We start from the raw sequence: 24,689 nt of genomic DNA on the forward strand, positions 1-24,689 counted from the left end.
AAGAAATAGTAAGAATTTCATCTGAGGGGTTTTTTTAAGTGCTTCAAAATGCATTCATAATTGTAAGGTAAAAATCTAGCTACATGACATCTCCCTTTACTTAATGCTTAAAAATCCTTTAATAATATTAGTTAGAGATTATTTTCTGTTCATTTCGAAAACCCAGTCTTTGTCATCTTTTACTGTGAAGCTCTCTCCCCAGATTGTGAAGGCACATGTGTATGGTGTAATCATTCTCCTAATCTTTCCTGGTTGTAGTAGAATAGAACATTTAGAAGTTTTGGTCTCATTAATTGTAACATTACTCTGAGGAACTGCAGAAGTGGCTTGTCCTCTACTGCTGATCAGGAGAACCAGAGAAGGTTGAAGCTGGATTTGGTTAAGGGGATCATTTTGCACCTTGATTGTATGGCCTAGAAAAGGCCTGTAATTTGCACAGATATTTTGAAGAGTGGTAAAAATTAAGCAGCTTCTTATATGGGCACGTGTGAGCATACATAGAAGCAGAATACGGGGAGTTACTGCACCCATGAACCTGCCTGCGCTGTTCAAGCTGTGGAAGGGAGAGCACCTGCAGTATTATAGTCTCAGCTGCAACAATGGTGATGTATTCCCTCTGCTCCCAGAAGAATGATGAATAGTTTCTATGTCAATAACTGATCAGATGAATCAGAACTAATGAGTCAAAGTGGTTTTGGTTACTCTCCATGGAGAAGATTTTTGCCTAAAATGGAGCTAGCCGTGACAGCCTCAGGAACAAGCAGATCCAACTTTCTGTGAAGAAGGTTGAGCTCCCCTGAGAAGTTTTGGGCATGACTACATTAACATCCTTCCTATAGTTAACAAGATATATAGTGATCCTTAGTAACATGTTTTTTCCATACTTACCTTTGGATTTAACAACTAGTGCGGGCAGACAAGGTATATCAGTCAGTTGAACCATATACTTTTGGAGAGATTAAACGGATGATCTGCCATGAACCAGGACCCATAGGTTGTTTATCATATAAAGTGATGTTTGTGGGGAAGGAATTGGTTCTTAGAAAAGCTAGATGTCGGAGAACACCTCAATTTACAGTTACGAAATATAGTATTATTTGGGATACTAAATTGCCTCTCCTGAAACAACTGCTGTCTATGTAGGACACCAGCTGGACAGACACATGGTCACACCGTTCTTCTTTTAGAGCATGTCAACAGGCCATTCACAAACACACAGAAATGGATTTTCTCAGGAAAACCGAGCCTGTTGTTGGGCAGTAATGGGCAGTGACAGGTTAAAGTCCACCTCTCTGTGACAGCTGGCAATAAATTGTAGGGATGACGTGCTCATCTTTCCAGGGATGAAAAAAACCCACAAAATCCCCAAGGAAAAGCTTCTGGAGGTTAATGCCTGGTTCAGCTAGGGAATTTAATGTTTGGTGTTGTCTTATAAGCTTTTATGTTTCAATAATGACATATGCTGTCAGTTATGATCCTAGTTCTTTCTAAGGCAGGTGAAATGAATACAACTGGCTTTCCTGGTGTAATAATTTGTTTTAATGGGATCTCTCTCTCCATCTTTTCCCTAAATGTTTAACCAGAAGTTACACTTTTGCCATTTTCTAATCATTTCATTAAAGAAGGATCTCAAAGATTCTTTTAGGTCCTGTTCTGGACAATTGCCTAGTATTTAATATTTTATGCAAATATTAACATGTTAGTTATTGTTCTTGTGTACATTGTCCTCCTTCTTCAGGAAAAATTGGACATAGGGACAAGAAAAGAGGTGGATGGAATGGGAGCACCTGAAATAAAATATGGGGATTCAATATGCTTCATACAACATGTAGATACAGGCTTATGGCTCACGTACCAGTCTGCTGATGCAAAGTCTGTAAGGATGGGTTCTGTGCAGCGGAAGGTAAGACTGTAAATAGATTTCACAGCCTGATAGGGCAAGGGGCAGGGGCATGAAGAGAACTACAGGAGACAGCTAATTTCTGGGTTTAAAATATTTTAAGCATGTCTTTGTGAAAAAGTGGGGTTTTTTTAGACACATATCAAAAAGTTACGTGATGTACTGAGTTCTTAAACTGAAAGCCAAACAAAGTGCACCTATTAGCCTGTAGACATTAACCCATGAACATTGCTAAATCTAAATATATACTTGATGTCAAACTAAAATATTAGTAATAGCCTGTAGATATGCTAAAATTCCTTTGTGCTGGGGTTTGGATTGAGGAGGCTTTTTGGTCAAGTCCTTTCTTTCCATTTTGTGAACATATTATCTTTTGGGCTGGAATGGTCCTGAGGCCTAAGGAATTTTTTCTTTTAAAGAAAAACCATGACCAAGCAGAATGCTAGCTCAGCATAATAAAGTAGGGCAAGGATTATTTTACTGCTTAACACATCTTCCAGAAGATAGATTTGTGTCAGTGTTTATTGTAAATGTATAAATTTGTGGGAAATTATTTCTCAGCAAGGAAACAATAGTTTAGCCTTGTTTCAAAAAATAAAAGAAAATGTGATGTTTATACACAGCATAGTATTTTCCATGGTGTTTTTATATGCCAGAACTACAGAGCTAGAGCAACATCTGGTATACTTGGAAGGTCATGCCTTATAATATTATATATATATTAAAAAATAATAAAATTTGCCTGTATCATATATGTATATATACACACATAATATTCTATAAATATTTTATGTAAAAATATATATTTATGAAACAGTTTTTGCATAAATGTAAAATTTCAGTGGTTGTAATAGTAATATAATGAATAATTATAATACTTAAATAATTCTAAAATAATTCAGAATAAGGTACATTATTGAATAATTTAGTAATGTACGTAATATAGTTTGTGTGTGTATGTATGGAAAAAAAACATTTTTACCTAAAATAGTTTAAAATATTTATGTAGATTGGATTGAATACCTTCAGAGTATATAGATAACTAAACACGAAAACCTGTTAAGTTATTGGTCAGGAAAGGCGGCCAGTAACATGCTTGGAAGTCAATACTAGTAAAGAATACCTGTTTTGACCTTGTCTGTACTTTGGGGATCTGTTGCTGTGTAAGGGAACTAATTTTTAAGGTTGAAAAAAACAAACAACAAACACTTTCCCCCTCCCCCCGCCCCCTTAGCCTTTGATTTTTAATTTCTTTAACCATAGAATCATAGAATGGTTAGAGTTCGAAGAGACCTTAAAGATCATCAAGTTCCAACCCCCCTGCCATGGGCAGGGACACATCCCACTAGACCAGGTTGCTCAAACCCCCATGCAGCCTGGCCTTAAACACTTCCAGGGATGGGGCATCTACAACTTCCCTGGGCAACCTGTTCCAGTGTCTCACCACCCTCTCAGTAAAGAATTTCTTTCTGGTATCTAATCTAAATCTCCAATTTAAAACCATTACCCCTTGTCCTGTCACTACACTTCCTGAAAAAGGGTCGCTCTCCGGCTCTCCTGTAGGGTCCCTTCAGATGTTGGAAAGATATAAATAAATATATATCTATAAATATATATATAATAAATTGTATATTTACAAAAGTTGTGGCTTTGAGATTTTTATTGCACTGAACCTGCTGGCTCAGTACAAGTGTGTCCTTGGACATGAGGAATTATTACATGGGATTATATGTTTTTAACTGAATTTCATAGCCTGCCTTACTATGTGAGTTTTTATATTTCTTATTTGTGAATAGTGTCTCGTTTGGCAATGGCTGCTTTTTATTTTTGTATTGCAGGCAATAATGCACCATGAAGGTCACATGGATGATGGTTTAACGTTGTCCAGATCTCAGAATGAAGAATCCCGTACAGCACGTGTCATCCGTAGTACCGTCTTCCTTTTCAACAGGTTTATAAGGTGTGCTTTTGAAATGATCTTTTCATCCTTTTTCTTTTTTTCCTCTTTTATTTTATTCAAAGCATTCATTAAAAAAACAGCGAACAACTGAGCCCTCAGAAAAAACAGATGAATACTTCTCAAACCAGACATTTTGCTAATTCTTTATGTGCTATCACCAGAGAGGTACCTTGAGAGGTATCGGTCAGTTTCTTTTCTCTGTCTTCTAATATTATTTTATTGTTGAACCTTAATTTGAATGCATAAACATACTGAAAGTGCAAACAAACCATAAGAGATTTTTCCTTGCCAAAATATGCTGTAAGTCATGCAGTGCATCATTTAGCTCTTTCTTTTCTAAGCATTGTTTTTAAAAGTGTTCTTCCTTGAACAACCTGGAAGAGCGACATAACTGTAAAAGACACAAATATACTAAAGAAGTTCATAGTCTCAAGAAAAAGTATGAAATTACACTTTCTTTCTACCCTCCCATTACACTTTCCTTATTTGATACCTTTTAATGCTACTTATTTCTTTAATATTTTGCAACATATGTTTTATTTTATAGTAGTTTATCCATCTAAAAATATTGCCAGATATATGCAATTTGCTTCATCTTCCTACTCCAAATGTCCTCCTGAATAAAACTGATAAAATACTAATTCGCAAATGTTTGTGACTTTAGTAATTGATGAAAGGCCCCTCTTGTCAGTGTAGCTGGCATTAGAAAAAGGATGATATACAATAAGACTATATGGATTGATAAGAATTTCATAGGAACTCATTTGTCACAAGACAAAGTGGGAAATGGTGACCTGAAGGAACCATGTCCTAAATCAGTGCACGACTGAAGACATAGACATGTAAATTTGTTGAAAAACATTTACCCAGGTACGTAAATAACAGCAGAGAAGAAAAACCTGTCAGGAGACGCTCAAACACAAAAGAAAGGTAAACCCTAGGTCACTTTGTAAATAATAAATTTTCTTAGAAGCTTCTATGAATGCCACAAAAGATAAGGACAGAGACAGGCAATTTAATGATAAGGTTTCACAAATCAAGGTATTGCTAAATTACAATGGAGATTTTTGCAGAGCACACAGGGAGTCCAAGGTAGTGTTTAACAAATCAGTTTTGGCAGGATATTACTCCAAGAAGAAAAAGCTGAATTGGAGAGAATCAAAATTATTCTCATAAGTACGTGCCCCAGTTCTTTCCTGTGAAGTCTGTAGAAAAATCGGACTTCAGGCAACGTGCTCACAATAAAAATTAAGTTTTAAAGATAACATTTGTAGCTATCTTTTTGAAATATTGCATTATTTATTCTGAGAGATTTTTATTCTCCAGCAGGAAATAATCCTACGGAATTCATAATGTCTCTTAAATTTCCAAGTTTTCCAGCCCTAGTTCACCATTTGAGATGAAAATACAGAATGATATGCCAGTTGAAAAAACAAACAAAACACAAACAAACCCCCCCCCAAAACCAAAAAAACCATCTCATCAACATTTCCTTCCCCCTCGTCCCCACTCCCACCGCAAATACTTATCAGTGTTTTCTTAATCCAGCAAAAAGTGGAGTATAAAATGGGGCTTCTCCATATTGTGGCCTGGAGAGGAATCCTGGGAGCGGGCAGGGTGCTGTGCAGCTGGGCAGAGAGGACTGGCGAGGTTGATCATGGGTGAGGTTGCGGGGGACCACTGGTGCCTCCAACAGAAGAGAAGAGGGATCTGAGTGTGGGGATGGGGGGGTGCCCGTGTGGACATGGTGGACTCTGCCAGCTGAAGCTCGGTGGTCTTTAGGCCAGCATAAATGGAGCACTGGTGAAAACAAAAGGGACCTCTTTGCTACACAGCTGGGTTTTACTAAAAAATATGGTAGCAAAAAACCTTTTTACAATGGCAGAATTGAGAATGAGTCAAAAGAAATCACAAGTGTCAAATAAGCCCCCTCCTCCCACTCTCCCCTGCTGCGTGCCACCAGGCTGGGCCCTTCCCTTCAGGGCTGCTCCTCTGCCAGTGCTTCAGGGCCCTGGCTGTCTCCTGCAGAGTTTCAGCATCCTCCAGATTTTTTCCTCCTCCCTGAGGGTGGGCACTATGTTTGCAGGCCCTTGCCCCCCCTGGTTTCTCTGCCCCTAATGGCCTTTTCTGCTCCTTCTGGGAGGTTCTGGTGGGCCTCCTGCAGCCCCCCTTGCCCAGCCCTGCTCCCACCACCTTTCTGAAGGGACCCATGGAGGTGCAAGGGAAAGCCCTCACCTTCCACTTCCTGTGTGGCTCTGGTGAGGTCTCAGCTGCAACAGCTGCGTTTCAAAAAAGATAAGGTTTAAATGGAGGAGAAAGTTGTATCAATGGTTGGGAAAGCACAGCACTGAGGAAAAATTAGCTTTTAGGATTAGTTGGGGATTCGGCTAAGCAAAGTGCAGGTGCAACATGCATGAGAACAGTCTGGGCCCGACTTGAGGAGACAATAGTCATAGACTACAGCAAGGCCAAGCTTGAGTTGTGTATCAGGGAAGCAAAAAGGCCAATGAAGTGCTGGGACAGAGTGTGTGGAAGAGCTGGATCTTCTGGCACTGAAGGTGGCTTAAGAACAGGTTCGAGACGTGCTTGAGAACCTGTATGGACTATCTGGGCCCTCTTTGGCACTGTAGGACTGGTTCTTTGACTTCTGTCCATTACAGCCTCATGATATGTTGAAGAGGTTTACAATAGCTTCTCTTCATCTTTTGGTCTGCCTCTGATACTGCTACATGCATAGGTAGAATATTAAAATGCATTTTCTGGATTTCAAAAAAATTTAAGAGAAACAATATTTTTGATGCTTCCAGTTTATGTTTGGGAAGGGAGGGGCGGATCTTTAAGTGGAGAATGGGGCAGACAAATAGTTTTTGAGAAGTTATAGGATTAGCTGTCGGAAAATAAATTGAGCTTTGTCATGTAAACAAACTTTTCTTTTAAACCAATAAAGAGTTTAAACAATAAAATAAATTAATTTCCAATACTCAGGAGACTTTACATCTTCTTATAGCGGCCTTGATGCTCTCAGCAAGAAAGCAAAGTCTTCCACCGTTGATTTGCCTATTGAGTCAGTCAGTCTGAGCCTTCAGGACTTGATTGGCTATTTTCACCCCCCTGATGAACATCTGGAACATGAAGACAAACAAAACAGGCTCCGAGCCCTGAAGAATCGCCAGAACCTCTTTCAGGAAGAGGTATTTTTCTCAGTTTTACTCCTGATTTTCTACCATGTTGTCTGCAAGTATCCTTTCACAGTGTCTGCAGCATTGATGTTTAATCTGGAGTATGTTTGCAGTGGGTTTTTTGTCCTGTAAGTCAAACTATTTGCTATGTTTATAATTTCTTTAGATCTGTTGATTTTCCTGTATATTTAAAGAAATACATTCAAGGCTTCCTCTTCCTTTTCAAAAAAAGTTAGATATTAATATGAGCTTGTGCCCTGAGTTTACTTCTTATGTATGAATTAGTTTCTTCTGCTTTAATCTCTTGATGCAGAAAAACCTTTTAGTTCAATAAGTGTGCTTTAAATATTTTGTTATCTGTTATTTCTCTGGTAGTGATAGTTGCCTATACTTAGTCAGGTGCCTAAATGCCTTCCAGAATAGAAACTTGCCTAAAATTATGTCTAGAATACTGTTTATTTTCTGCTTTATTTTGACCATCCTAAAAGGTAAATTTTAATTATCAGGGTCAAGGAAAACTTTTTCATGGGGATTGCTTGTTTGACTCCACTTGTCTGACTCTGTGTATGTATTCTTGTGTCTTGCATATCCTGCCTTTCATGTTTTGTTTTCTTAGATTTCTGAAAATCTTATGTGTTTGCACCAAAACAATACTTTTTTTTTTTTTCTCTGACAATCTGAGCCTTTCCATTTTTAGGGTATGATCAACCTTGTTCTTGAATGTATTGATCGCTTGAATGTATACAGCAGTGCAGCTCATTTTGCAGACGTAGCTGGGAAGGAAGCTGGAGAAGCATGGAAATCTATTCTGAATTCTTTGTATGAATTACTAGGTAAGACATATTATGGGTTACTTGGATTGTTTTTGCTCAAAGTAATACTCACGTGAAAAGAAACATCTTACGTGCTTTAGTATAGAAGAATTTCCACTCTGTATGAATCTAGGATGCAAATTAAACAAGACTTTTGCACTTCCAGGTTCTTGCATGTAGTTAAGAATGAAATACACTGAAAACACTAAAATAGTGTGATTTTTCTAATAACATTTATTGTGAGAAATAACATGTTTCTGAATTCCATTAAATGATTACTTTTTCATATCATCATATTGCTGATGTTATCTTGTATACTGCCCAAAAATGTGTGAACAAAATATATCACATATGTTATTCTTGTGTTAAGGAGCCATGACATTGCGGTCAGTTTTGGAGAAGTCTGTTTTTTCATGCGTTTGGCTGCAGAACTGCAGCGTAAATCTAAAGCTTCTATAACCAAGACCCCTCTTATTAGTCAGTAATGACCAGTGATTCCAGCATTATTCTAGGATGCCGTGTGCTTTGGAAAGGTACGCTCCTTTGGATGCAGTATAATCATGAAGGTCTTGTCCATCTGCAGTCACTGAAAATCTCATTATACCTTCTGTAGGTATCTAAGTGTTAGTTGGTGTCCTGGTCAAATTTCTATTTAGGTAGTAGCATTTAATTGACTGATGTGTTTTCTCACCAATTTGAATTGCATATTTTATTTATGTTCTACTATGACTCATTATATGCGGTTATTAATCCATTACGGTAGCTGCCTGCATATTCACTTCTGCTGACGTGTTAATTGTCTACAAAAGGAAATTTTACTGCCTAAGAGACTGTTTGGTCAGTTTCTTGCTCCTCTGTCAACAGGTTTTCTCAGTGCCTAAATAATAACATTAACATTGACCTTAAGTGACTGAGGACAGTAATGTGTCCCTGTCACTGAGCAGTCCTTTGTGCAGGCTGCATACATGTGCCAGCGCTGCTTTCTTTCTGTAACACACCAGCTCTAATGTGAAGGCCCTCTTGCCTTTAAACTTGCACATGTTTTGGTAAAATCTTGAGTTTGGACAAAGTCCTCATGCAGGATTGTTATCTTACTTTCCGGTAAAATATAAAGCATTTTATGCATCATTTATACTCAGTCTCACTCCTGAAAAATTTAGTATTGAAAAGGTATACAAGTAATGTTGTTATACATCAATTCTGTTAAAAACGCCACAAATGAATACTGAGTTTGTAAAATGAAGTGACTCAAGTGGTTAAGAAGTGCCCAGATGAATGTAGTGTGTATATTATTAATTGGCTCTTTCGTGGGTATGCATTGGGAAACATGATCACACACTAGTTTTTCTATAGGACCTATTCCTTATTTAGTGCTCATTTGTTATTGCTACTTAAAATACTTAGTTTTGTCTTTGCTGTTCAGTGTGTGGCATTGAGCCTTATTTATTATGAGCCTTTTAATTCATGTTTAGAAAACAAAGCTATTATCTTGGAGTTCTTTTGTGCCATTTATGCTTAGTAATCTGAATAATTAGAACTATTAATAAGTGTTCTGTTGGAAACTTCTGTAATAAGGTAAATAAATGGTATTATCTCCCATTCACTCAGAGGAATAGATACAGAGAGAAATTTAGGTAAAAAGATTTCACCAGTGCTAGTTACCAAATTAAGAGCTGTGGGATCTGACCTTTGTTTTTTTTTAAGAATATTCAGCAGTTTTTCATGTGTGCAAGGCTTACTGAAAACTTGCATTCCTCAGATGCACAGAAAATAAAATTTTAATGGCGCATCTCACTTCACATAAACTCTCCTTACTATCCAACAGCAGACTGAGGCAACTGAAGAGGGAGTTCTGTATATAGTAGTGTTATGAAGCTTTTATATAGTCCAAGTAGGTTCATCATCTTGTGCTCATGAAGAAGAAAATAGTCTTAGGGTGAAACAAAAGGAGATCCAGCACATGGTGCATGGAGCTCAGTGGGTTGCTTCTGTCTGGTCCACTACTTTTCTGTTGGAGGAAATATGAGTTGACTCAGTAAATATCACAGAGACAGCCAGCAGCCCTCTCCTATGATCTTGCAGAGTGAAGAAGGAGCAGCTGAACTGCTGCTGTTCCCTAGCAGGCTGTTAGAGTAGAAGGCTGTTCCTGTGGCTGTGATTCTGGTTGAGGAGTTGCTGGGATCTACCACCTCTATGTCGTTGAAGATTTTAGCATGATACATGTGCAAGGGTTGCAAGGCTGACCAAAAGTGGCATTTCCTAACATTAGATTGGTAGATTTTATGAACATTCTAAGGTAATTTTAACGTGTTTGGTTTTGATTTCCGTGGGGTTTTACTTGTAAGCTAAACACACCTCTGCAGTTCTGTAACTTGCAGTGTAGTGTCAAGTGAGTCAGCCTGTGGGTCAAAGCAGGACTGAAATTTCAGATACATCAGACTGTTTTGATTGCAGCTAAGAGTAACTTGTAACAATGGTACACTGTTGTCCTTTGTATTATAATTCTGTGTGAAGAATCATACATATGTGAAGAAATATAAAATCATAATTCTATTTTTTTTTCTCATGTGTTATGTTTTTCAAACTGGCATAGGTCTTTGCATGTTACAGCTCCATTCTTCACTTATCTTTGCTAATGTCTTTCTTCAGAACTCTATGGTCTGTTATAGAAAATGAAGGAAATGTTTCTTGCTGTTTTCACTATATTTCAACAAAACAAAACAAGTCCATATAGCTTTGGCTATCTTCATGCTTGCAAGCAAGCAGATTGTTTAGTCTGAATTTTTTGAAGGTAGCTCAACCATTGGCGGCAGAAAGGGTAGCAAATTTTATCTTTAACAGTTAAAATTTGGAAAAGATGCATGAAACCAAACTAAACTTTCACAGTGAAAATGATACTAAATCTTAGTGTGAGCTTCTCATCGCAGCAGTAATACTGTTACATTTTCCCTCCCTCTGCTTTTCTTTTTACTCAATGCTTGAAACTGTGACATTATGTAATGCGGTTTTGGGGGATGTCTGCTTGTCCAACCCTGAGATAAAAAGATTATTCATTAGGAACACTGGTAAAAAATTTTACATCTTAATCTATCTTTCAGCTCATATATGCCCACTAAGTAAAGTGAATCGGCTTTAGGCTTTTTTTTTGGTTTGTTTATTGTTTTTTTAAGGTGATTATTTCATGTATACTTATGGTAGTTATGTGATTTATTAAGAATCAGTTAAAGTTATGTCAGGAATTAAGTACATTTAAAAGTATCTAGACTAGGCCAGAGAGTTAATATCTCCATGAAATAAACTGATGACCTTATAGAGTATAGATGATGGAGTATTAACATCTGTGATTGGGTTATTCATAGATGTAGGGGAGTGTTGAAGTTGTAACAGTTTAATTTGTTTTATCTCTTGATACATTACTCACAACTCAGACTGGAAGAAGTAGTGGCTTGATTGCTGAGTAATTTCTCTACATCTGAACTTTTCAGATGACAAGGCTAGAAAATTCCCTCTGAAAGAGTCTGCTTGTCCTGTACCAAGTATTGTTTCCATGTGCTTGCAGTGAGGAGAACAGTGCCCAAGCTTTTGTCGACTTGCCAGTCTCTGTGTCCCTCCACCCCCTTACGTTACTTCCCTAACTGCATTATCTTCTGGCAGCTAATGCTTAAGAAGCCTGGCTTTGATCTGGCTATAATGAATTTGTACATTGCTCTGTTCTGAATAATGCTGGAGCTGTACAGTAATTGCATGGATGACAAATGGATATTGCTTGCTCAGTCTTGCTTCAGCAAACAGTACTTTGTTTCCGAGTCTGCACATAAATAAAAGTAAACTGTGATGGCAGAATTCATGGCTTTTGTCACGTCACTGACGTTGTGATATATTTCACTGTGATGAGAATGGAGGTATTTACATTGAGATGGGATACTATTGCATATAAAAATCATAGAATTGTGGAATAGTTTGGGTCACAAGGGACCTTTAAAAATAATCTAGTCCAACCACCCTCAATTTTAAAATCTCCTTCCTTATATTAAATCTAAATCTACCCTCTTTCAATTTAAAATGTTTCCCGTAGATCTACTAAGGCATCTGTCCTTCCTCTATTACAAATACACACTGAACTTGTATTTGATCTTTTTGTATTACCAAAGAATACACAGGAGTATATGTAATAATGTGAATTTAATGTCTGACTGACCACATCCTGTTTTTTATTTCTTTAAAATAGGACGCTAGTCTCTTTCAGAGTAGTGGGCAATAAAAGAAGCAACTTTTGGATATTTTTTGTTTTCAGTGTTAAGTGGCTGTTTAAAGCACAGCTTTAACCACTGAGTACTAACCTTTCACAAACTTCTGTTGAGCTGCATTTATGAAACCATCTGTGTCTTATTACTGTTAATGAAGTTACATTTATTGATGTCACATTAAGCAATGAAGTATTCCTGCCTTCATTTTATGTTTGTACCTGAAGCAGAGTGAGATTGTGGTTTGCCTATAATCAATAAAAAAGTCATTTAGAGAAAAGGTGTTCCTTAGTTCTAGTTTGTGTCTTTTAACAAGATGTGCTTCCTCTTATGATTCCCAAGTATTTTCAGATAACTATGGTCATGATTAATTGACTGGGTAAGATTTCAAGGTACGGACATTTTTATCATATAATGCAGCAAGAGAAGGGCTTTCTTGTTTGTTTTGCTTGTTAGGGGTTGGGTTTTGCTTTTGTGTGTGTGTGTTTTTGTTGGGATTTTTTGGTGGGTTTTTTTTGACTATGAAGCAATTGGACTGTGATCTCTTTCCTCATGATACAGAACTGTCAGTGTAGTGACTTGTTTGCAACTAACTCCAAGATTGCTTTTCCCCTTTGCAGATAAAGTTTCATATCCTAGTTATGTCACAAGTCTGTAAGTTTAACCTTTTATAAATGAAACAGCATAAAAACACAGTTGCAATATAGCATAGTGAATTTCTGCAGGAATGAAACATAGATTTTAAGACACCATTGCCTCTTAGCAGGACCAACAGTCTCTGCTGCTGAAAATAACCATAGAAATTTCAGATTGAAATAATTTTTTTGGCAAAATTGGGAAACAATCTGAAGAAAAACAGTCTGCACTGTTTTTCCACATACCAAATAGAAATGTTAGTGCCTCACTCTTTTTTGGAGTAGAACAGATTCTTCTCTGAGAGGTTGTGCGTAAGCACATACATGTGAAGGCACGTATTCCAGGAGAGGGCAGGCTTGTGGGTGCCTACAGCATCCAGTGAGATTTCTAGTCAGTTGTACCCACCAAGTCAGTCTTGGTGCATTCAGTCTACTTCTATCTTCAGCTTAAAGCATGAAGGTGAAACAGTTTCAAACCAGTTACTTCCTCCCTATACTCTTGTCAAAACTATGACAAACAGTTCCTGGACATCTATCTTGTTTTAGCTCCTATTATTCTCGAACAAAGGTATTGTATTCGCAGAAAATCACCTATGTTGTTGGCTTCACATTCTGCTCTTCCAATGTTTCCTGTCATTACAAGAATACTGTTTGACAGAAATTTGTTTTAAACCAAGAACATCAATAATTAAAGACTGAGAATCTGTCTTACTGGATCCTTCCTAGAAAGAGAGGACAGGCATTCTTTTAATTTAAGTGGACTTAAAATTGTGAATTCTTTTTTTAATTTTTTTTTTCTCTCCCTGTCTTTTTTCCACAGCGGCTCTGATTCGAGGGAATCGTAAAAACTGTGCTCAATTTTCCGGATCTCTTGATTGGTTGATCAGCAGATTAGAAAGGCTGGAAGCCTCTTCTGGTATGATTTTAGTATTTTAACTTCCATATTTGACCTATGTTTCATTCTTTAAAATTGACAATATACTTGTTCAATCTAAGTATCATGAAGTTCTTCCTGTAAGAGAGTAAATTATATTAATAAGTGAAATTTATATTTGTACATTTTGATTTTGGTTGTAGTTCTACCTTAAGTTCTGGCAGTCTTTTCCTTGGCCAATTGGTTGTAATGCTATCTTTTTTTTTTATTCAGGCAAACAAACCACTTGGCAAAACAGTTGTTCTACGATTTCAGTTGTGCTAAGGTGCTCTCTTCTCTAATTCTAGTACCTTCCCTTTCCTTCTCTTCGGAAGGCTGCATGTTTTTCAGGATATGCATCAAACTAAATGTAATAATAACCATATGGAGTGGATATAATTTGTGTTATCTTGAAGGACTGTAGTGGTAATGCAGGCAAGTTCATGTATTCTACTTGACTATGTACCAGATGGGTATTCAGTTATATGTTTGCATATAACAGAGTTACCTCCATAATACGTACACATTCCCTTTTTAATCGCCTCATTCACTCCTGAGGTCTGAACTTCTCTTTGAAGTTAATGAAAAAGAACACGCCTGAAACACATTCATAATTCGAGATCTGGGAATTCGGTCTCACTTTAGACACAAATTCTTTAAGCTAGCTAATTTAGTTTCTTTGCCATTACCTGGTGTCTTATCTTCCTCCTGAACTACTATCTTAACCCCTTAGTGTCCATGAGATGCAATTAGTCTCTGTGTTGCTCTAAGTAAATGAAGTTATGTTGAGCTGTACTCTACTTCTCACTGAAATGGTGATCCTGCCTTTTGTTTCCTTAGAAGCAATCAGTTCTCTGTAAACCTACTCTGCCAACCAAATACATTGTATTTTTAGGTTTCCAATGGATTTTTTTTAAAAAAAAAAATATTGTGACCACATTTGATCAAAAAACTACTTTAGACTATACTGGAAAAATATGCTTTTTAAGCAGAATAAGAAATAAATAGTGTGAACACTGCACATTAGGTGAATATAAATAATAGCTTAAGAATTTCTCTTGGTGATATATAATTCCTATTCATATTGACAGCTAGCTACTCTGTACCTGTGTACTGTCTTAAATGTAGTTGTTAACATGATTGTAGTCTGTAACAGGCAGGACCTTAAAGGTGATTACCTGTATTAACACATTTGGCATGTGCTTATTTTTTAAAAAAAACCTCTTCAATATTTATTTGAATAATTATTTTGTGGAGCTTTTTTAACAATACTACTCTATTTTCTCTAAAAGTATGTGTTTGTACATGCGACTTTATTTTGATTTTTTAAACAAATGGTAGACTAATTGCATTAAAGAAGCTCTGCTAAGTGTATCTCAAAGTTACTGAAGAGATAGTAGGGCTACGTTTCTGCAATTAATAGTATTGATTTCATGGCTGATATTTGAGTCTCTTGCCCCATTTTACTGATATAAATACAAACTTTTTCTTTTTTTCTTATGTAAAGATATAATTGCCGTTCTTTTCAACATGAAAATATGCCAAAATGATGTCATCTAGGCATCTGAACAGTGAACAGTAATCAATCCTTGTCCCAGCAGCTAAGAACTGGGATTCAAATAGAGTGATTAGTTCTGGACTCTTAGGACTGATTTTTGACTCTTTTCAAGCATGATTTTCGTGCTGATGATTACATAAGGATCAGAAAACAAAGTAATAACTGTTGGCAAGAAATGTCACTGCAGCCTATTCCCCCACAGCTTTGTTTTCCAAGATTAGTAAAAGTATTTATTGGAGTAAATAAGCCATGCATAGTGTAAGGCCAGTGTTCTATATTTTATTCTTACCAATTTAATACTTCTTGGAGTTCTACAGGTTACAGCAGAGAGTTTAGAAGTCACTCTTCTCTTGAGGCGGAGGCTTGTATAGAGACTTTGAGGCATTCGCCCGTGTAAGCCCCTCTAGTTAGCAATGTTTCATAGAAGTACTTTTGCAACATTTTGTTTCACATTTTTGCTGCAGAACTATGGCTTTAGGGTGGGGGACCTGTTTTACTGTGCTATTTCTTCCTAATCCTGGTGTGCACCTAATCTGTTTCAGCCGTGGTATGTTTATGCTCTGAATACTTGAGCTGGTCAAGATACAAGGGCATACGAGGCTAAATCTGTGTCACTGCTTTGGTTCTCAGCTGGGGTTATAGATAGTTAACTGCTTATAGCACTGACGTCTAGTTAGAGATGTTCTGATGATCCTGTCACTATAGCTAGTATATTAGCTGTAGAGATCCCAACCAAATAGATGTCATAACTGAACTTTCGTGTTGGTTTGCATTATTGTGAGGGAAACCTGCTCCGCAGATGCCGTGGTCTTCTTGTTTTCACGAACATTTGAATAACAGAGAATTTAAGCAGAGAATTAACAGAAAATCACAGACTAGAGCTTTCCTCCATTACAATCCACCTTTGGTGTGAGGGCACTAATCTAAGGAGAATGTTCTCACAATTATGCAGTTCCATGGGATTTGACTGCAACCTTCTTAATTTCCATGTATTTCTCCTGTTATTCGTGGTGAAATTATTTTCTAAGAGATGTAATTTTACACCTCAAAGTCTTTCATCTGAAAGATGAAATTTTACATCTGAAAATCTGAAAAATGATTGATTAATTTTTGAAGATGGAGTATTTGTGAGGAAGAAACAGCACATTGTCAATCACACCAAAATTAAGTTCACCTTCAGTGTTGAAGTTGTTACCTACATCTCACCTTTTGGAGGTTCAATATGAGATTTGTTACAACAGCTCTAAAAATGCTGTGTTACATGATTTCTATTATGTATGTATTTTAAAAAATTAATCTCTAAGTAAAAATAAGGTTTGAAAATTAGAACCTAAATGTTTATGTTTATGATACTATAGTAAGGTATGAGATGAATTCTGTAAACTGCAAAGTGATCCAACATTGTAGTCGTACTGCATAACGAACCTCATGGCACACTGCAAAAATTCTGAAGGTACTAATATTTGCAATGCACATTTGTCCTGAGTTTTCTTCTAGGAACTAGGCCACTTGAACTCCTTCCCCATATGTTCTGGTAACATAACTTCCATGTTGCCTCCAAAACTGATTTTGTAATTAGGACTTTTTCTGGTTTAGAGGCAGTCAGTTATACAGGATGCTAATTAAGCTGTGCTTTAGTTATCTCAAGAGGCACAGTACGTTTAGCTTTTAGTATGTAAATATGCTTTTGTGATTTTATGTGGGATGCTTACTTGCCAGATTTTAAGATTTATATGGCTCGATTGGGGTGTTTTAATTTAGAGTGGTAGATCTACAACAGGGAGAAATACTGGATTATATTACACCATTTAAATAAGAATACCTGGCTTCATATATTCACCTAAAATGATTGATTAATTTTTGAAGATGGAGTGTTTGTGAGGAAGAAACAGCACATTGTCAATCACACCAAAATTAAGTTCACCTTCAATGTTGAAGTTGTTAGCTCCATCTCTGGCAGGTGTTTTCTTGAATGTGTTGCGGTAAAGATTTGATACCATAAACTATTGATGCCATAAATTATCAATAAAATTCCCATTTTCACCTTTTTCTTACCCTTGAACTAAAAATGTTATGAAAATAGAATAGAGGTATTAAATACTTAAACAGCAATTGTGAGTTGATTGTACAAGTTAGATTAGAAATTGATTCAGTTCCTGATCTTCACTGAAGCAAAAGAAAGAAAATGAAGATTTGTTGAAGTGTAAATGTGTCTGAGAGTAGACCATGTTAGAAGTGAGATACCAGAGGAGCTGAGTGAATAATGCAATGCAAATGCTTCAGCTGTCTCTTCAATGCATAAATTAAGAATAGATTAGTCTTTTGCTCTGAAATATATTCCAGATGGGATTAACTAGACTTCCTAAAATTTTGAAGGCATTAAAACATAGGCAATAAAAATTAGAATAGGGTAAGTTAGTAATCTGATATCCTCCAAGTGAAGATTTATGGAACCAGATAATACCAGGTTTTGAGTAATTTTTTTGAAGGGCATGCATTTTATTCTAGTATTCTACAGTATGACACTAAGAGGAGTCAACATGTCTTGAAAATGTGCTTCCTTTCATCTGTTAGTCATTAAGAAAGAATTTTTCACTTATCTTTATGATAACCTCTGCATATCATACTGTTTGTGATATTTGTATTAAATTTGAACACTTCCTACTTTACTGCCTTGAGAAACACCAGTGAAATTGGAATATGTCCAGTTGTCTTTAATGTAGATAACCTAAAACCGGATTAGCCCAAACAGGCATTGTGCCTTCAGATGAGATTTTTTTTCTGATAAAGGGGAATTTGTCCTTAGAACAAAATGTGTTTGATAATTAGCATTCAGATACTGCAGTAATTGAAGAAGTTGCTGTGGCAGCTGGGTCTAATTGATAACATTCATTTATTACTGAATGTTTAGATCCTCAAAGTATTTTAACTTCTGTTATTCAAAAGATTAAAACCAGAAAATGAGCCCTGTGTACTATTTTAAGACAAAATCAAGATTATGAATCTACCTACACAAATCTGAAAATTCCAAGGTTATGATGATCACACTTACATTATATGGTATCATTTCATATTGGATTACTGTTTATATTGTTAAAAGTGTGTTTCAGTGCTACAATGAGAGGTGGAAAACTTTAAATTACCAAGTTTTGAATGTAGTGATTTCCCTGCATTGCCAGATCACTGCCACACACAGCAAAGCTGTTGATCTTGTTATAGATTGCCCCTCTAGATTGAGGATTCTTTTGTACCCCCTTTCTTACCTCCCTAGGTACCTTTACACAAGTAACCCCTGCCTGTCCAGTTTGCAGGCTGGGTGCAGTGTGCTTTTGCTGTGTTGCTGCAGGGCATGTACTCCTTCAGCCTGCTCTCGTGACTCTTAGGGTTTTATCCTTTTTATTGATCCTGTTACTGCCAATATTGGAAGTGTACATCTATTGCAGCCCAGATCATACCGCTGCCAAATTCAGGTTTAATACGTTCTCTTATTTGTAACTGAAACTTTCTGCTTATACCTTCAGGGCTACAGAATCAGTTTTGGAGTTCATGTCTAGCTCATTATGTTGTGGTTGTGACTTTTTTTTGGAGCCGCCGCACAGAACAGGAAAATTGTCTATAATATTTGCAGAGGATCACCTGCATTTTCTGTTTTCGTATCTAACTCTGTCTTCAAACATACACGCTTTGTTTGAAACCTGTTTACCAGATAAATGAAATTGTTACTGTATCTGTTGTGTTCCACCTTTACTACATTTCAGTCCTTGAGTAATCTGTACACTTTATTAGTGAAGACAGTGTATCTTCTTCCAGATTTCTGGATAAAAACATTATATAGTATAATAAAAGGTGATGGTGCTGTAGATTGTCTGAGATTAAAACGAGAGATCTGAATGAAGTCAGATGACTGCAGCCATGACTCAAGTCAATGGGAATTTCTATCTTCATTTAAATTCAGATTTTCTTGGGAAATATAAAGGAAACTACCTTTCAAATAGAAAGTCATTTAAAAGTAACTGTTGTCTCTTCTGGCAGAGTACCTTGGTCATAACAAGGATGGGAATCTGAAATCTTAAGTTTAAAGAAAAAAAAATTAAAAATATTTGTTGATATATGACTGTTCATAACATTTTCATATCTCTTTATCCCCCATAAGAATTTGGCACAGCCCAGTTTCTGTCCTTTCCAAGATTTTTTGTTGCTTTTTCTTTATGAGGTCTACCATTTCTTTGGTTGTGTTGGTCTTTGCTCTTTGTATTTTCATTTTTAATAGGGCTGTGCCTTGATCTGAATGCAAGTAAGGGTAGGACAAGTTGGTCTAAATTAACAATAAAAAATAAATAATTTATGAACTGAAGGTATTTTAGTCTTTGCTAGTGCATAACAATGGAACAAGTCCCGAGTCTACCAATGCATATCTTTGCATGGGTAGGTTATTTCTATAATAAGTTCTTAACGGTGTTTAATATTCTTTTCCTCAATAAGGTACTTGGGAAATTCTCCAGGTGGCATTTTCTGCTGATCCAATAAAAGACAATAGATTAGACTTGGAACTCCTGGCCATTTATATTCCTCATAAATAGCAGGTTTAATTCCAGTCTGTAATTGTTTCATAGTTATTACTAATTTCATTGCATTTCATTATTTACTGCATAAGCATGCATCTCATACTTAGCAGAAACAGATATATTGGTTCCAACATTTTTTTTCATACTCGCTAGTTTAAATTCTATTCAGAGTTTCTGGTTTGTCAGCTTTTCTTTTAATCTTTGCTTGCTTGTCTCTAAAATGCTTTCTCAATTAACTTCTTATTTTTAATTTCTGTGTTTTTTTGAGAGGATTTATGATCAGTTAGTTGTAATGTCCCAGATTATATTCTTCTGTTAGTCAGGAATGATTAAAAAAAAACAAAAACAAAAAAAAAAAACCAAGAAGGGATGTGTGTATGTAAAAATTCTCCTGAATACATATTCTTTTGGAATACATATTCAACTTCCCAGATATCTGCTGGAAATATAACACATCAGAGAGGGAACAGTCCCGGAGGTTCCTAGAGTGTGTGGAAGACAACTTCCTAACACAGCTGGTGAGTGAGCCAACCAGGGAAAGCGCCCTACTGGACCTGCTGCTAGTTAACAGAGAAGGTCTTGTGGGGGATGTAAAGGTTGAAGGTCGTCTTGGGCAGAGTGATCATGAAATCATAGAGTTTTCAATTCTTGCAGAAGCGAGACAGGGAGCCAGCAGAACTGCCACCTTGGACTTCCGTAAGGCAGACTTTGGCCTGTTTAGGAGCATGGTTGAGAGTGTCCCTTGGGAGACAATCCTGAAGGGCATAGGTGCCCAGGAAGGCTGGTCATGCTTCAAGGATGAACTCTCAAAAGCGCAGGAGAAGGCCATCCCCAGGTCCCATAAAACGAGCCGATGGGGAAGAAGGCCGGCCTGGCTAAATAGAAGGCTTTGGCCGGACCTCAGGGAGAAAAGGAAAGGCTATGATCTCTGGAAAAGTGGGTTGGTTACTTATGAGCAATATCAAGGTGTAGTGAAGATATGCAGGGGAAAAATTCGAAGGGCAAAAGCCCAAGCAGAACTTAACTTGGCCACCACAGTTAAAGATAACAAGAAGAGTTTTTTTCAGTATATCAATAAAAAATGGAAGGCTAGGGAAAATGTAGGTCCACTGAAGAATGAGGTGGGTGCCTTGGTGGTGGAAGACACAGAGAAGGTGGAGTTGCTGAATGCCTTCTTTGCTTCGGTCTTCACTGCCAAAGCTGCCCCTCATGAATCCCAGACCCTGGAGACAAGGGGAAAGGTCTGGAGAGAGGAAGACTTTCCCTCTCTTGGGGAGGACTGGGTTAGAGACCACTTGGCCAAACTAGACATACATAAGTCCATGGGCCCTGATGGGATGCACCCACGAGTGCTGAGAAAACTGGCAGATGTTATTGCTGAGCCACTCTCCATCATTTTTGAGAGGTCTTGGAGAACAGGTGAAGTGCCTGAGGACTGGAGGAAGGCAAATATCACACCAGTCTACAAAAAGGGCAAGAAGGAGGTCCCAGGGAACTACAGGCCAATTAGTCTCACCTCTGTCCCTGGGAAAATAATGGAGTGACTCATTCTAGATGTCATCTCCAAACACATTGAAGATCAAGAAGTTATTGGAAGTGGTCAACACGGATTTACCAAGGGTAAATCATGCTTGATCAATCTGATAGCCTTCTATGATGTTATAATTGGATGGCTGGATGAGGGGAGAGCAGCAGATGTCATCTACCTTGACTTCAGCAAGGCTTTTGACACTGTCTCCCGTAAGATCCTCATTAGAAAATTAAGGAAGCGTGGGCTAGATGAGGGGGCAGTGAGGTGGATTGAGAGCTGGCTGTGTGACAGAACTCAGAGGGTTGGAATTCAACATATTCATCAGCGACCTGGATGAGGGGACAGAGTGTATCCTCAGCAAGTTCACTGATGATACCAAACTGGGAGGGCTGGCCGACACTCCAGAGGGCTGTGCCGCCATCCAGTGTGACCTGAACAGGCTGGAGAGCTGGGCAGAGAAGAACCTAATGAGGTTCAACAAGGGCAAATGTAGGGTCCTGCACCTGGGGAGGAAGAACGCCAGGCACCAATATAGGTTAGGGATGGATCTTCTGGAAAGCACTACTGAGGAGAAGGATCTGGGAGTCCTGGTGGATAGCAAACATTCCATGAGCCAGCAATGTGCCCTTGTCGCCAAGAGGGCCAATGGGATCCTGGGCTGCATAGGGAAGAGTGTGGCCAGTAGGTCGAGGGAGGTCATTCTCCCCCTCTATTCTGCACTGGTGAGGCCACAACTGGAATATTGTGTCCAGTTCTGGGCTCCCCACTTCAAGAGAGACAGGGAACTACTGGAGAGAGTCCAGCGTAGGTCAACTAAGATGATTAAGGGATTGGAGCATCTCCCTTACAAGGAAAGGCTCAAAGAGCTGGGACTCTTTAGCCTGGAGAAGAGAAGGCTGAGGGGAGGAGACTTTATCTACGTTTACAAGTACCTAAAGGGTGGGTTGAAGGATGGTGGACCTGGACTCTTCAGTGGTTTCCAGTGATAGGACAAGGGGCAACGGGCACAAGCTGGAACATAGGAAGTTCCATTTAAATATGAGGAGAAACTTCTTTACGGTGAGGGTGACGGAGCCCTGGAACAGGCTGCCCAGGGAGATCATGGAGTCCCCTACTCTGGAGATTTTCAAGACCTGCCTGGATGCAGTCCTGAGTAATGTGCTCTAGTCAATCCTGTTTTGGCAGGGGAGTTGGACTAGATGATCTCTAGAGGTCCCTTCCAACTCTGACAATTCTATGATTCCATGATTTTTCCTTAAATTTGCATTTCTAATATTTTTCCCATTTAAAGATTGAAAAACTTGTTTTAATTGTTTACAAATTCAGAAAACTTCAGAGGCATACTGAGGACAGTGCTGTGGATGAACCACAGTCTTCACATTCTTAAATATTAGCTGTCACTTATTTATGATACACATTTTTTCAGTGGTTTATTCAAAACCAGTGGAAATCTAACAGAAAAGCACTTACTCCCCTCTGGAAGCTTTAGATCCAATCTGAAATGCTAAGGTGAGAAGGAGGCACCTGATCAGCATAAAGATTGTTTCAAATCTAATATTTCTGTGTCATCATGCTGTCTTGGCACTGAGATAAATATCTGTGTTCACTTAGTAGCTGTTTGGGACTTTTTTTTTCCTTAGCAGACCCTAGTTTTACTCAACTGTAGCAACTGGTGATCCCTTCCTCACTAGGATCAAAGAAAGACCAAAGTACTCTTACTGAGACAATGTTTTTGCCTGATGAATTTTTTTTCCCACACCAAGGAGAGTTTACATTGCTACATTTTTCTGTCAGTAAAAGAGAGCATGGCAAAGAGCAGAAAACTCATTCTGTGGATCTTGCATTGTAAGGGTTAAGCTGAGTGGAGCCATGGCTTGAATACAGGGATGAACACAGAATGATGAGATGTACAGAGCAAATAGGAATTGCTTCTCAGCTTTCCCTCAGTGCTCTGATTTTTCTCATTGTGGCAACAACAGCAGCAACTGATAATGATGAACCATGTGTATAGTATTTGTCTTTGCCAAATGTGGAAGATCCCAAAGCAAGTGGTGACTTGATACAGTACACATGGGAGCCACCTGTTTTACTGCCCCATTGCAGGGAATCATTTTAAGGCTAATGATTCTTGATGGCAATGACTGCTGCTTTATTGGGATTGGAATTGCATTTAATTGAGGGTGCACTGGGGATTTAATGGTTCTTACTCCCTTGCACATCATAATTTCATGCTAGTTTCTATTTGTTTTCTCTTTTAAGAATATCACTGTGGCTCCCAGTATAGCTGTTACATACACGAAGAAAATTATACACAGTGGGCTGGTAGACTGGGAATTTACCACTGCTCTCTAATTCAGAGGTATATGATTCCATTAGTGATTCATATGGTTTTCTAAGGGAAGAAACAGAAAACTGTAAGTATAGAGAGCATATTTTATTTAGAATCATAGAATTGCCTAGGTTGGATGGGACCTTTCAGATCTCCAGTCCAATCATCAACGTAACACTGACAAAAAAACATCACTAAACCATATCTCTAAGCACTGTGTCTACCTGTCTTTTAAATACCTCCAGGGATGGTGGGTGACTCAACCATTTCACTGGGAAGCCTGTTCCAATGCTTGATAAACCTTTTAGTGTAAATATTTCAGTGTAAAAATCTGAACCTCCCCTGGTGCAACTTGAGGCCATTTCCTCTTGTCCTATTTCCTGTGACTTGGGAGAAGAGACTGATCCCCACCTCACTACAACCTCCTTTCATGTAGTTGTAGACAGCAATAAGGTCTCCTTTCAGCCTCCTTTTCTCCAGGCTGAACAATCCCAGTTCCCTCAGCAGCTCCTCATCAGACTTGTTCTCCAGACCCCTCACCAGCTTCAATGCCCTTCTCTGAACACACTACAGCACCTCAATGTCTTTCTTCTAGTGAGGGGCCCAAAACGGGACACAGTACTCAAGGTGGGGCCTGATCAGTGCCGAGTACAGGGGAATGATCACTTCCCTAGTCCTGCTGGCCATGCTGTTCCTGATACAGGTCACTTGTGACCGGCTGCCAATTGGATTTAACTCCACTCACCACCGCTCTCTGGGCCTGGCCCTCCAGCCAGTTTTTCACCCAGTGAAGAGTGCTCCCGTCCAAGCCATGTTGCTCCAGGAGAATGCTGTGGGAAACCATATCAAAGACCTTATTAAAGGTAAACAACATCCACACCCTTTCCCTCATCCACCAAGCAGGTCACTTTGTCATAGAAGGAGATCAGGTTTATTCAAGCAGGACCTGATTTATATAACATGTATGTAGTGCGAAGTCTTCACCTTTTGGAGCCACTGAAAACCAGTATTTTACCCAGTTTATTTGAATTTTTGAGTGTTGATCATCAGATATTTTTTATTA

At 38.1% G+C, this 24,689-nt stretch overlaps 1 protein-coding gene across 1 annotated transcript in view; it reads left to right on the top strand.

The window, feature by feature from the left end:
* RYR2 (ryanodine receptor 2) overlaps nt 1-24,689 on the top strand; it is a 440,097-nt gene that overhangs the window by 212,298 nt on the left and 203,110 nt on the right. The window contains exons 13-17 of the mRNA XM_074144589.1: nt 1,739-1,903; nt 3,739-3,860; nt 6,868-7,051; nt 7,737-7,872; nt 13,551-13,646. Of these exons, the coding sequence (XP_074000690.1) occupies nt 1,739-1,903; nt 3,739-3,860; nt 6,868-7,051; nt 7,737-7,872; nt 13,551-13,646 (703 nt within the window). The remainder of the gene's footprint in view (nt 1-1,738; nt 1,904-3,738; nt 3,861-6,867; nt 7,052-7,736; nt 7,873-13,550; nt 13,647-24,689) is intronic.

The sequence above is a fragment of the Numenius arquata genome, chromosome 2, assembly GCF_964106895.1.
Source record: "Numenius arquata chromosome 2, bNumArq3.hap1.1, whole genome shotgun sequence".
NCBI lineage: Eukaryota > Metazoa > Chordata > Aves > Charadriiformes > Scolopacidae > Numenius > Numenius arquata.